The sequence below is a fragment of the Sturnus vulgaris genome, unplaced genomic scaffold (assembly GCF_052056855.1).
Source record: "Sturnus vulgaris isolate bStuVul1 unplaced genomic scaffold, bStuVul1.hap1 Scaffold_180, whole genome shotgun sequence".
Classification (NCBI taxonomy): Eukaryota; Metazoa; Chordata; class Aves; order Passeriformes; family Sturnidae; genus Sturnus; species Sturnus vulgaris.
This window is the reverse complement of record NW_028276110.1, coordinates 3230932-3245514: the sequence shown is the minus strand read 5'-3', so window position 1 is coordinate 3245514 and position 14583 is coordinate 3230932. Positions and strand designations below refer to the sequence as shown.

Here is a 14583-nt window from a genome sequence, read left to right as displayed (position 1 = left end):
AATGGAGAAAGCAAATCCCTCCCTCTGAATTAGTACAATTTTGAAATTAAGGGGCTCTCGGACCAAGATATGGGGATAGGAATGACAGTTCTTTACCAGTATATCTAAGAAGGCAAAGAGAACAACAACTCTGGAATTAACAAGAAGCAGAACAGGAACCCAGTTCCAGTCCTTCTGGGCCTCAGGCACTTTTCCCCTGTGCTGCAGTCACCGTCACCGCTGGCAGTGAGCGCTGGCAGGTTCCCGGTGGACGGGGCAGATGTGACGATCCCGGCACCTGCAGGGGCTGGGGGTGATGGCAGCTGTGTCCCAGATGGGAAGGGATGGAGGAGAGGCAGGATGCTGGGAAAACAGCAAGCTGAAGCGGGAGGGCGTCCAAGCAGGGGTGCAGGGTCCAAAACAGAGAGGCAGCTCCTGGCGTTGGGATGGTGGGGGGGTAGCAATGACCTTTCTGCTCCGAGAGCCAAAAGCGAGCGAGAGCCAGCAACTGCCCCCCACCCTCCTTTACCTGCTTCCAATCTCACCGTGTTCCCCCTTTCCCTCCCCCCACCCTCCGAGAGAAACTCCCAAAAAAACAGGGATGCCCTCCCTGGTGCTAGGACCTAACCATCAGTGCTTCTTAGCATGTCAATGGGAAAAAAATTCCACAGGCAGAGAGGAAAGGAAAAAACAACCCCCAACAGACGCTTATCCAGTTCTTCACTGATTTGAGGTTTATCAGCTGTTGCAGACACTGGGATGATGGTACAATGTTTCAATGTTTGGTAATAATCTAATTTTACAAGTGTTTTTAATTATATCTGTTATCGGAAATGTTTTGGATTGTTATATCAGAATTATTCCCAGTTACTGTAAGTTTTTGGTTTTATTACATGTATTGTTTTGTTTTGAATTTCCTTTCATGGCAAGAATCATGCATACTGTTTTTAAAACAAAGAAGGGGGAGTTAGCTCCTAAATATTTACATATTTACAAAAAACGTTTTGCAATATTTATACCAAAAAAAGTAAAATTTTGAATGTAAGGCTCTTGAATTGAATGTACAATGACAAAGTCTAATTAATTCATTAACTTAAGGAGAAGGTATGCATGTGTTTTTATCATCAACAACTTCAAAGTAGTCACCTCTTTATTCAGCCAAATATCAATTGCCTCCAAGAAAATGAAGCCCAGTGAGAAGAAAAAGAACCTAATCACCATGCAGCCTTCGTGGCCAGAACAAAATCAGAAGTAGGACTGCCAAGACATAGCTGTGTCTGGAAATTTACAGGCAAATTGCCAAGGAAAGCCTTAGGTCATCATCATGATATAGTGTTCCTACAAACCTTCTTCAGTAATTTCCTGTTCCAGGATCCAAGAGCACATTCAGTGATGTCAAAGATTAACATTTCAAGCTAATTGACTATTTGGACTTTAAAACAATGGTCATTTATTCCCATTTGCCTAGGAGACATTGGACATTATTCTTTTGTTTTCTCATGCTGTGAAACCCTGTGTCAATGACCTGATAGAATTTGCTAAGTTTTGTTGATTGTAATCTGTCGTTTATGTATCTTATCCCATATCTAATAGATAACCAGTAATAACCTTAATGAGATAACACCCTCACAAGAGAGAGCTATTTTATCATCAGAACATATGAACCTTCTTTGAATTAATGAAAAAGGGTGAGATGTTGCAGTCAGGTAGACAAATTATAAAAGAAAGGCTTCATGAAATCAGGTCTTGCTCTCTGCTAAATTAATAGCTAGCCTGTCACTTCTTCTATGTGCAGCTAAGTTACTTGATTGTTTCCATGTGAAAACAATCTTAAGCATGAAAACAATTAACACAACAAGCTATTCAGGTAAGAGAACCATTTGCACCAGCAAGAAATAAGAAATCTGTCCTGCTGGGGACAAGGACGTTCATTCCCTTCCAGGAGCCCAGTGCCCGGCTGGGGCTCCAGGGCAGGGGGTCCTTGAGCAGCTGCCCCAGAACCTCCGCCAGGGTCTCCCAGCGCAGCTGGAGCCGCTCGGCCTGGGGTCCCCAAAGGCCTCAGCGAGCCCCAAGTCCCTGCCAGGAACCCTCAACTCCCTCCAAGCCAGCATCCCCCACAGCCCCTGCAAGTTCCCCCCATGGCACCGGCCGTGGCCGTGTCCCCACATGTCACTGGCCATGTCCCACCATGTCCTCACCCATGGCTGTGTCCCCACCATGTTTCCATCACTGTCCCCCACATCTCCATCCATGCCTGTGTCCCCCCATGTCCCCACGAATGGCTACATCCCCCTCCATGTCCATGTGCCCCATGTCACTCTCCAGGTCTGTGTCCCACCATGTCATTGTCCCTCCATGTCCAACCCATGTCTCAGTTCAGTGTCTTTATTTTTACCCCAGTGTTGGATGTTTTAAAGGGATGAAGAGAAATGAAAAGCAAATCAAGGCCAAAAGAAAAGAATTTCTCTGTCTGTGCAAGCTGAAGATCCACGTGCTTGGGAGGGAGGGAGGGAAGAACATTTTTGGAGGAGTTTCCACCCCACTATCTCCAAAATCTTGGTCTTTGCCTGAGTTCATCACCATTTGGCTGTGGAAGACACCCTTGGGTAATAGGAAATCAAAATCCTGGAATCACTGAGGTTAAATGTAGTAGTTTTGGTTTATTAATTTGATTTTTTTTTTGTTGTGAGAGAGGATTAAGAAGTAGAGAAAAAACAGGTTTTACTTTAAAAGTTATAAAGATAAATTTTATTACTAGAAACTATAGGAAAAAAACCCTTAGAAGAAAACTTTAGGCTACTGCTTTTTCTTCCATACTTTTTTTTTTAGTACTAAAAACTTACAAAAACAACTCAGATAGTTTACCATCTCTAAAATAGTTTTTTACTCATTTACTTGAAAGAGGAGACTTTTTTTCAGTCTATGGACATTTCTTCACAAGAAAACGGATTCTTCTTCTTTTGATGTTACAGTGATTAGCTTCCCAGGAGAATGGAAATCTGATTACTACCTAAAAATCCTTTATACAGACTACGAGTTTTTCTAATAACTTTTATTGAGGACTATATTAACTGCTGAGGCACAGTTTAAGGATTATAACGGTTTGAACAAAAGCTTACTTTATTTTTGAGAATACAGTTTTTTCCTTTTTTTTTTTTGGGTGGGCAGCAGGGGTTTTCTTATTATTTAAAACTAGAAGATTACTGCAATTTTAATATTTGTTTAATATTAATGCTTTTCTTTATATGTACAGTTAGAACAGTCATATTCACTTCAAAATATTTTTACATGTTTTAGAGGAAACAAGACTTTTTTCTCCATAGTTTAAAAACAGAGAAATTTTAGTTCATGATTTTCTCCATTCTTTATTTTGACGTCAACAATTCTTTTTGTTTTATTTTGGTGTTTTTATATTGTTTTCGTGTGTATCACTATTTTGGTGGGTTTTTGGTTTTGTTTTATTTTGTTTTGTTTTGGGGGGGTGTTGTTTGGTTTTTGGGGTTTTTTGTTTGTTGTTTTCATTTTTGTGTTTTTTTTCGACCATCCAACACCAATCCTCCCATGGGGGATGGAGCTGGAGCAGAGCACGAAGCTCTTCCCACACTCGGGGCACCCACAGGGCTTCCCTTAGTGGTGTCTCCGTTGGTGTCGGGTCAAGTGAGAGCTCTGTGAGAAGCTCTTCCCACACTCAGGACACTCGTAGGGCCTCTCCCCAGTGTGGATGCGCCGGTGGACAGTGAGGTTGCCATTTTGCTTGAAGCCCTTCCCGCAGTCGGGGCAGCGGAAGGGCCTCTCCTCTGTGTGAATCCGCTCATGTTTGAGGCAATCGGAGCTGGTTTGAAACCTCTTCCCACACTTGGGACACTTGTAGGGCCTCTCCGCAGTGTGGATGTGCTGGTGTTTTTTCAGGTCAGAGCTCCATCCAAAGCTCTTCCCACATTCCAAGCAGGTGTAGGGCCGTTCCCCAGTGTGGACCACCTGGTGCCGGAGCAGGTCAGAGATCTCACTGAAGCCCTTCCCGCATTTCCCACAGTCGTAGGGCTTCTCCCCAGTGTGGACCCTCTGGTGTTGGATCAGCTTGGAGCTCCGACTGAAACCCTTCCCACATTCCCCACATTTGTAGGGCCGTTCCCCAGTGTGGATCCTCTGGTGTTCGATCAGCCTGCACCTGTAGCTGAAACCTTTCCCACATTCCAAGCACTTGTGGGGCTTCTCCCCTCCAGGAGGCTTCTCCACCAGCTCTGAGCTCTGCCTGGATCTCCGGCCGCCTTCCCGGCTCAGGGAGGGTCTTTCCTCCTTGCAGCTCCCTGGGCTGGTTTTGCAGCCCCTCCTCGTGAGAGATCTCCGGGGCTTTTCTGCCTCCTCCATCCCCACACACCAGGGGAATGAAAATTCCTGGTTTAGGGGGAAATAACAAGAAGAGAGCTCCATAAACTGGGTGTTCCTCCTCGCCCAAGTTCATCTCTGGAAGTCATTGAGCATCTTGTGTCTGTAATAACCTCCCAAACAACAAGATTCCCACCCAAAATCCCCCAAACTTTAAGACACGGATCAAAACCTCCCCAAATATCAAGATTCAGCCAAAATCCCCTCCAAATTTGTGCTGGGTTGAAAGCAAAACCTGTGAGAGACTCCAAGTCAGAAATAGAATTTCATAAGAAAAACATAAGAGAAAAAAAAATCCATGCAATAGTACAAAAGAAAACAACTGACAGAATCAGAATACAACCTGACACCCCGCTAGTTAGGGTGGTGGTAGCAGTCCAGATGAAGTGGTCTTGTTGTAGTAGTGATACTGTAGAAAGGTCTGGTAGCTCTTGTCCTCAGGAAACCAGTGGGTAAGGACTGCCTTGGTGTTCCAAATCTCAGATTTTATCTAAGTAGGAAAGGCTTGGCTCCTCCCCCTGGCTGGAGCATCTCCCAATGGGATGATGGAATTTTATCAGTCATGCAGTGGGACTCAATGGCCCATTAACAGAAGATATCTTCCTGGAGGAAGGATGGGTTGTGGAAAAGATAAAGAACACTGCCCCACCTGGTTTTAACAGATGGCCCATTAGCAGAGGATATCTCCCAGAGAGATAAGGATCACTGTTCCACCTGTTTTTTTCCACCACTCTGTTCTTTTGTTTCTTCCCTGGACCTCTGACTGGTTACTTCATGTTTGCTGCTGATATCTCTCCCTTTTGAAGATGAAAATGGTAAAAGTGTCTTTGACCTGCCTTGCTGGATATTGTCAAGAGGAACAGTCATCTTCTGCAAGTGGAAGTGTCACAGGTGGAGCAGAGTTCTGTGAGTGCTGTATCAAACCAGACCTCGTCAGAGCTGCCAGACAACTGCTCCATGCTGCCCTTCACTGCTCTGCCTGTTCCACACAGCGCCGGGCGCTGCCTGAGCCCAGCACCCCCCGGCAATTGCAGGCCCGGCAGTGGCCCCCGGCCCCCAGGAGGCTGCGGGACGCCCCGGCCGCTGCCCGGCCCCGTGGAGCTGCCGGCCCTGCCCACCGGGGGGGCCGCGTTTGGACACTGCGGCAGGACAGGCACCGGCTCTGGGATACGGGCTGGCCACGGCAGCCACAGCACAAGGAGCAGCAGGAACAGCTGGGAAATGGGGATTGGACGTGCAAGGATCGAGATCAGCTTTTAAGCATTTTGTTTGGGTCACTGCAGAAAGGAATGATTTTGCAGAAAGCTCAGCAGCTGTCAGAGGATGAGCACCCCCAGGCACTGAGGGGGCTGCAGGAGGGGCAGAAGAAGCCCCTGGAGCAGTTGGTCACAAAGGCACAGCAGGGGAATGCAAGAAGGGAGGAGGAAAAGGCCAAGGGGAAGGCAAAGGCCATGGCAGAGTTTCTACAGCCCCTGAGGGATGAACCCCTGGGCCCAAGGGGGCCCCAGCACCCAGGGGACTGGGTTTGAAATGCAGGAATTCCTATGTGTTCCTAATTGTGATTGTAATTTACTGGGAAGGTTTTTGATGTCTAAATTTGGAATGCAAATTAATATTGGAAAAGGTGATACAGAGGCTAATTCTGTTGTGCCTTTGTGTCAAATGTCTGGCAAGGCCTATGCTGAAGTGAGCCCAGAAGTGTGGGCAGCTCCAGGAAAATAGGGAAATTAGATATGGAGCCTCTCCAAAGTACTTTGAAGCAACCAGGACAAGTGGCGTCTGAAAGCAATACCCTATTCCAAGGGAGGGAAGGAAGGGCTTACAGCCTCTTATTGAGTCCCTGCTAAAGGCAGGGCTTTTGGAGCCAGGGATTTCTTCCTAAGACATTCCTATCTTGCCAGTCAAGAAACTGGAGGGATGGACACCAGGAGGAAAGCAGAATTTTCAAGTCTTAAAAAGCAGATTAACTGAGCCTCCTGCCCTGGCCCTACTACAAAGGGAAAAAGAATTTGAATTGTATGAGAATGCTAAACAGGGCCATGCCAAAGGAATTCTCATGCTAAAATATTTAACCCAGTGGCCAGAGTGGCCTCATTGTCTGCAGAATTGTGCGGCCACAGCTTTAATGGGACCTGAGGCCCAAAAACTGCTGGAAGGAGGATCTCCTGTTGGTCAAGTCTTGGATCAAATTAAAGCTTTGATAACCAAAAGAGTGCCTGCACTGCCACAGCTGCTGGGGAAGACAATGGCAGAATTCCACTCTGCCTCTCAGTTACACTCACACACTGGCCTGCCCGGGATTCCATTGTTGGAAAATATACCTAGTTTAAATTTTTAAAACTTATTTCTCAACTCAGGCTTGTTTTGCCTTTGCACTGGGGAAAGAAATTTTAAAGAACTTTTTAATGGGTGTTACACCAGTCAATAGGGATGAGTTTAATATGTCAACAGACTGGGAAGAGCCCAAAAGATACCCACAGAGTGGCCATCAACAAAACCTCAACGAAACATCAGCAAATATCAAAGAACACCCACCCCAGACTGCCCCCGGCATAGAGCATAGATGGAGACACCTGGTCTGGAAAAGGCTGAGAAGGAAATCCAGGAGTTCGGACCTCATTAACATCACAAGAGGAGAAATCCGGGTCTGCTACAAAACAAAATACTAAGAACCACACAACTATGAAGCAGTGAGGAACAGACGAGTGGATTTCTATGGGTTCAGGCTGTAAAAACTTTATGAAAATCTAGTAAAACTCACGTGTCACGAAATGATTTTCTTTGCACATCCGGGCTATGTGTGGATGAAATGATCTCTGTTGCACACCCCGACCAGAATCAAGTAAAACCTTGACTCTCTAACACCAAAGATATTATTGGAGAGTTTTGTTTTTCCTGCAGTTTAACTGACAAGATTACACCATTAGAAAAAAATTTCATAATAATCCTACTTTTATATTATCAGTTAGGATTGGGCCAGGGTTGTGACAATTTTTACTCCCAGGAAAAGCAGAAAAAACTTGATTGCATTGGAATATTTTTCTACATATTTGCAGGAGGCTCTTAATGATGGCAGAATGTCGGAATGGATTTTTGGATGCGCATCTTTAGGTTGCATTTGGCAAAACTAGAAGAGTATTAATGGTGAGACTTTAATGCATAACCAGTTAATACAAAATCGTTTAGAAAACAAAACAAAACAAAACAAAACAAAACAAGCAGGTTGTGGGGGTGCACATGTGAATCACCTAATGGCAGCTCTGGAAGAAAAGCATCGGTTCCAGGCAGCCAGGAGGGGAGCTTTAGAAATGCAAATTACCTGAAGCAAAGTGTGGACAATGCCCCAGGATCTTCCTGCCTGGGGGAGGAATTTGGCTGATTCCCTCTGCCCCTCACCCCAAGCTCTGCCTGCTTGCACAGATGGAATTTGCACAGATAAAGGCAGAGCCCATAGTGAGGATATCTGACTGCAACAGAAATTGGTTAAGCTGCAAAGGGAAACAGCAAATGGAGAATGTTGGGAAAACTTCATGAAAAAAAAGTGTGGGGGGGAATCATCCCTCTCCCCAGAGCACTGAGGTGTTTTTGCTAGTCCAGAGAAATCACTTGGGAATCCAAACATTTGATGATTTAATAAGATAAAAGTGGTCAATTGATGCAGCCCTGGCTGGAAGGAGCACCCAAAATTGGGAAAAAGATGAACGGCCACTAGAACAAATCCTACAACACCATGGACCAACCCCGGGGATCCCTAACGAATTCATATCAGAAGACAGAAAATCCATCCGTAATTTGAGTGGCATAATTAGGTTAAAAAGTGTCCTTGAAATAATAACCAACCAGACAGCCCCAGCTCCTGAACTTCCTGACGACCAATCCACTGAAATGAGGAACGAGACATTTCACCATGGGATGGGATCAGATTATCTATTAACAAAAAAAGGTGGAGTTTGTGGAAAATTAAACTATTGAAATTGCTGTTTGCAAGCAGATGATAACCAGAAAGTGGTGAAACAGATAAGAAAGGAAATAAGAAATTAGCTCATGTACCAGTCCAAAGAGGGAAAGGATGGGAATGGGACACGTTTTCGTGGTTCCCTGGCAGACCATGGCTTAAACGAATGCTGCTCCTCCTCTGACCTGCTGCACCAACTCTCATCTTTTTACCATGCAAGACATCTTGCGTCAAAGAGGATGCAGGAAAAGAGATTGAGTCAACGGAAATTAAAAGTTTGTAAAGGCAATTCTTGAGAAAACGAGAAAAGGAGGGATTGAAGGCAGTAAGATTAATATCGTAGTAGGAGTGCATATTAACGAGGACATGCAGTAGGCGGATCACGAAGTCTGAACCTTCCAAGTATCTCAGCCAGTGGGGAAAGAGAGAGGGAGATGCAGACGGGAAAATGAGGATAAAAAGGAGGCTGCGTTTTAGAGACCGCGTGGCAAATGCCGCATGGCCTCTCTCTTTGTTCATCAATAAAGTCACTTTTACAAGACTCCTCTGTCTCCTCTGGGCACACAAACCTCTGGCCACGGGAATTTTCCCGCACAGCCCCGGGCACAGGGCAGACACCTCTGTCCCACCCACAGCAACCGGGACGAGCCAGCGCTGCTCCGGCACCGGCTCCTGCCGAGGCCCCAGCGGGAAGGAGACCGCAGGCAGCCGCTCCCACAGCGCCCTCAGCCCAGCGCCAACACGGGCCGGCACCGGCACAACCAACCCGCCAGAGCCCCCTGCCGCCCCCTCGGCCCGCAGCGAGCCCCGAGCCCCCGCAGAACCGAGCGCGGCTCCCACCTGCGCTGGGGCCGCCTCCGAGCTCCGCCGCCGCCTCCCCGGGCTCCGGCCGCTGCCGCCGCTGCCGGGCCCGCACAGACGCTGCCACAATGGCGCCTTTGCTGCTCTGCCCAATCAGCGCGCGACAACCAGGAGTGACATTGGCACAATCAGCCAATGGCAGCGAGGGCCGGGCTCTGCACACGGCCCAGCCTCGGCCCGCGCTCTCAGGGCCCCCCGGGCTGTGGGAGGGCAAAGGCGGAGATGAGGAACAGCCCTGGAACGGGCCCGGGCCCGAGCCGCCATTGGCCTGGAAACACAAACAAAGTTCTCCGCAGCTCCCGGCACGCCTTTCCCAGCCCTGCGTGTTCGCTGCCTCCGGCTCAGAGGGAACCCCTGGACCCTCACTTCTGCTACCCCTAATTCGGAGCGTCTGTGCTTGGCTTTAATTTCCCCCAAACAGGGAAAACTGCTCCACATCCCCTGTGGATGAGTGGAAGAGGGGAGAGATTTCTGGCAGAAAACTCCAAAAACTCAGAGCAAGATAATGAGAAGTAAATGAAGACCCTTCAAACCAGCTTTCCACACGCCTCCCTCCTTCCAGCTGCACCTCCTACCCCGGCAGTGCAGGGTTGGAGAAACGACGCTCACTTTGTAAAATTTTAAAGGTTTATTAAATCTTAGCAAAAAAAATACACCAAAAGACTGAATAAAGATAAAAATCAGCGCTGGGAGCACAGGACTAAAGCAGCAGACCCGGGTGTGATTTGGGGGCCCAGGGGCTCCGCGAGCCGCCCCCGCCCCCCCCCCCCCCCCCGATCTCAGCCAGTGGGTGCAAGCGGCGCGGCCCCGCTGCTGAGCACTGACCCTGCCCCGGGGGCCGCCGGGACCCCTCCGATAAAAACCCCGCACCTGCACCCCCCCCTTCAGTCCCTATGACCTTCCCAGTCCTGGGTGAAAAGGGGGAAAGGGGAGGACCTGGGGCGGGATCACCCGGAGACCCCCGGGGTGAGGAGCAAGGGGTGGGGTTGGGCTCGCGCTGAGGGGGGCAGTTCCCGCGCGAGGATTTCGGGGGGGTTCGCTCAAGGAATTTTGGGGTTCTCGTGCGACGGATCCTCGTGCAAAGGGCTCCTCTCCTGCCACCGTCTCCTCGTGTCACCCAGACCAGTTTGGGAAGCTCTTTATGTCACCCAGAGGAATTTGGGGGCCCCTCGTGTCATTAAGAGCCCTGCGAATGTCACCAAGAGCTCCTCGAGTGCCACCAGGAGGAACGGGGGGACTCCTCCTATCACCGAGAGCCCTGCGAGTGACACTGAGAGCCCTGTGTCACCAAGAGCCCCTCAAGTGCCCCCAGCTCCTTGTGCCACCAGGAGCCCCTGGAGTGCCACCAGCCCTGTGCCAGGATCCCCAGTGTCACCGGGGTCTCTCTCTGTGTCACACACCAGGAACCGACCCCCCCTCCGAGCACCAGAACCCCCGAATTTAACCGTCCTCGTGCACCGGGACCCCCTCAGGACCCTCGAGTTTCCTCTCTCCCCTCCTCGTGCACCGGCATCACCGGACCGCCCCCCCCTTTCCCGAGGAATCGCCGGAGACCCCCTCCATCAATCACCGGGCACCGGGACCACCAGAGGACCTCCCCCATCAATCAGCACCGTCACCGTGCACTGGGACAAACCCCCCCCATCGAGCAATGACACCCCCTCATCGTGCACGGGGACCGCCGGACCCCCCCTCAAACATCGCCAGCCTCGGGCACCGAGATCACCGGAGACCCCTCCATGAGTCACCGGGACCCCCCCGTCATGCACCAGGACCACCGGAGACCTCCCCAGGAATCACCGGCCACCCCCTCACGAATCACCGGGCACCGGGACGCCCCCTCGGGCACCGGGACTGGACCCCCCCCTCGTGTACCGACCACCCTCCGGTGCACAGGGCCCGGACCCCCCTTTGTGCCCCCCCTGCCCATCCCGGGGATTCCGCCCCTCCCCTTTGACTTCCCCCGGGAACAGGAGCGGGAATGTGGGGGGGCCGTGCGCTGGGGGGGCACCGGGGTGTCCCCAGCACCGGGGGGAGTCCCTTGGGGCTCGCTCCTTTCCCCCCACTTCCTCCTCCGGTTGTCACCAGGGACCCCCCTAATTTACCGGGGCTCCCCCTATTCACTGCCCCCCCGTTCACCGACCGCCCCAAAGCGCTGGGACCCCCCCTCACTCAACACCCCTCCCCCATCCATGGGACCCCCCCCACTCACCGTGCCCCTCCCGTCACCAGGACCCCAAAATCCATGGGACTCCCCCCACACTCATCAAGACTCCCCCCAAATCCATGGGACCCCTCCCTCCCCCCCACTCACCACCCCTTCTCAGCACTCCCCGGACCCTCCCCATTGATCGAACGCCCCCATGGCCCCCCCAGCCCCTCGCCCTCGCATTGGGCCCCCCCGGGGCTGAGGCAGAGCCCTCCCTGAGGGACACCCCTCATCCCCGGCCTGCAGCCGCCCATGGAGCCGCTGACCACAACTCCCTGCCTGCGTCCATCCGGCCAATTCCTCTGGGCCCGCACAGCCCAGCCTGCAAAGCCAGGCCTGGCACTGTGGGGCTCGGGGGGGTCTGTCCTGGGCCACTGGGCCTCACAGGGCTCTGGGCACAGCAGCAGTGTCACACACTGAAATGTTATGGGGAATGGCTTAAACGCTGCCAGGAAGGAGATTTGCACATTATGGCGAAACTGAATAAAGAGGCTGAGACCACCCCAGCCCACCCCTCCTTCACCTGACTGCAGCTTTGGCCTGGGACTTGAGCGGCCTAACAGCACCTGAGGTACCATCAAGGTGACACCATTGATCAATTGCCTCTGGTCTAGGGACAAGGACACGAGACTGAGGCAGGAGAATGTATCCAAAGAAAGCCAAAGCCAGCAGCTGTCCTGAAAATCAGCTTGGGCCAGGCTGGGGCTGGGGGAGGCCATAGCCCACAGGCTCATCTGCTGAGGCCACGTTTGCACACACTGCCCACAGCCAGCCAGGGAGGAGGAGAGTTCTGGGGCTGTGGGGGAACCTCTGCTCACAGGCACTGAACACCCATCCTCCCTCACACAAACTGGCTCTGCTGGAAAATCCCCAGCCCAGGAAGGCCACATCCACGGCACATTGCCGTGAGGGGCAGCTGAGGAGGTGCCAGAATCCATCCAAGAGCCCCAAAGCGCTGCCCAGACTCACTGCTGAGGCCTTGCAGCAGAGCACTGCTCCTGATGCAAAGGGATGCAGCAGAGCCCGAGGCTGCTGCCAGAGCCTGTGTCAGACTTGTCCCTGCCAGGGGAGGAACCTGGGCCTTCCCACCTGGCCCAAGTGTGTATGGACCCCCTGAACTCCATGTTTGTGGGGAACCCTGCACACGAAGGAAATGGAGATGTAGAGCATCCACAGGAAGCCACTGGGATCCACAGAGTGGTGAGGTTTTCTACTTAATCTATCTCTGTCACTCTCTTTCTCTCCTCCTACCTCTATTGCATTTCTATTTTTCTCTCTTTGTCATTCTCTCTGTCTCTCATTTACTCTTCAGTAAAACCCATCCTATTGACTTTGGCACATGGTCTCATTTGCAGCCTAATTGAGGCAGAGCCATTTCTGATCATTGGAATCAGTGGATCAGAACAAGGGGCTAGAAGCCCTCCAGTCTGGCTGCTGCTCCATACCACTTCCAGGGGCTTGGGCTGCTGAAGGGCTGCTGGGCTTGGCCCTTTGTGACACAGGGCCGTTCTATCGGGTTCCTGGGTGCTGTTGGACATTCTGTTGTCCTGGTGACATGGCACAGCCCCGCCCTGCAGGGGTATATACGGGGCACAGGGCCCTGCGCTGCCCAGTGCCACGAGTGCCACTGGCTCAGGAGGAAGCAGCTCCCGGGATCTCTGTGTGCCAGACGTTCTGCACTGCACATGGAGGAGGAAAGGGGGAAGCCCAACTCCAAAGCAGCCAGCCCCATGCCCAGCAGGCTGGAAGAGCAGGCCCTCAGCGGACAGGGGCTGGGGACAGGCGACGGCTCAGGCCTGCAACCATGCAGCAACCTCAGCAACAGCTGCCATGAGGGATCCCAAGGGGAAGCCTGCACTGAGCAGGAGCTGTCCCCAGCAGAAACCAGCATGTACCATCAAGAGTGACATGAGGAAGCGTGCACTGGGCAGGAGCTCTCCCCACCAGAAGAGGATGAGGGGGATGGAGTGAGCGTCCTCGAGCTGTGTGAAGAGCGGGCAGAGAGAGAGTGCAGATGGGCAGGTCTGTCAGCAGGCGGGTTTCCCTTGGCTGCCCCTGCCAGGCCTGGGTTGAGCCGGGCCCACCTGAGCCGAGCTCTCCAGGCCCGTGCTGTGCCTGCCCTGCCCGTGTGGAAGCGCCTGCACCCATCAATAACCATCGATCCCGGCTGCGGCGGGCACTGCGGGCGCTGCGCAGACTCTGCCCCTGCCCCTGCCTGGCTCCACTGCCCCAGCAGGAGGGCTGGAAAAGGAGCAAAAATTGAAAAAGAAACAGAAAGAAAAGGAATAATAATAAGAATTAGAATAAGAATAGGAAAAATAATAGGAATTAAGAATAAGGAAAAAAAACCCAAAAGGAATAATACTATAAGAGTAAGAACAAGACTATAAGAATATAAGAATAAGAAATAGATGTAGAAATAGGAGAACAAGTAGAAGAAGCCATGAGAAGAAATAGTTATAGTCAGAATTATAATAGGAAGAAGAATAATAAAAATACTAAGTTGAAGAAGAAATAGAGGTAGCAGTAAATGTAATAATCATTATAAGTATAGAAAGAAGAAGAAGAAAAAGAGGAGGAATGGGAAGAAGAAGAAAGAGAAGAGGAAGAGGAGGAGGAGGAAGAAGAAGTAATAGATGTAGTATCAAATAGTAGAAGTAGTAGTAAATAATTATAATAAACATAAAGTTATGATGATAATTATAATTTGTATTAATGTTATCAAGTTAAAAAAAACATCCACACATCTTCTAGAGTCACAGTATAGTTTGGGTTGGGAAGGCCCTCAAAAATCCTCTACTGAATAAAGAGGCTGAGACCACCTGTAAGGGTTGGTCCGAAGTTCCCCTCGTTTTTTTGCCTCCCGACCATTGCAAGGAGACCTCGAGGACCCCACCCAGGCTGACTCTGAACAATGGTTTCCTGCCCTGGCCAAGGTGGATGCTCGTGACTGTGTGCTGGTGTATTGTGTTCACTGGACTGTGCTGTCATGGCACCAACCAGAGGTTGTGTTGGACCAACTGAGGACTGCTTGTCCGTACCTGTCTCCTGCAGCACCACACAATGGTCCATAAATCTTCCCACCTCTTGGCCAGAGGCCACTCGCTTTGGAGAAGGACTATAAAAGAGCGACCCCTGGAAAAGACCCCTGAGATCTCCCCACCGTTGAAGACTCGTCTGTCGGCTGACCCAT

General features: G+C 50.9%; 1 protein-coding gene across 1 annotated transcript in view; it reads right to left on the bottom strand.

Annotated features, from left to right (window-relative positions):
- LOC148218567 (serine/threonine-protein kinase pim-1-like) overlaps positions 1-14583 on the bottom strand; it is a 63424-nt gene extending 48841 nt beyond the window's left edge. Inside the window, exon 1 of the mRNA XM_088157827.1 lies at positions 14554-14583. Within this exon, the coding sequence (XP_088013953.1) occupies positions 14554-14583 (30 nt within the window). The remainder of the gene's footprint in view (positions 1-14553) is intronic.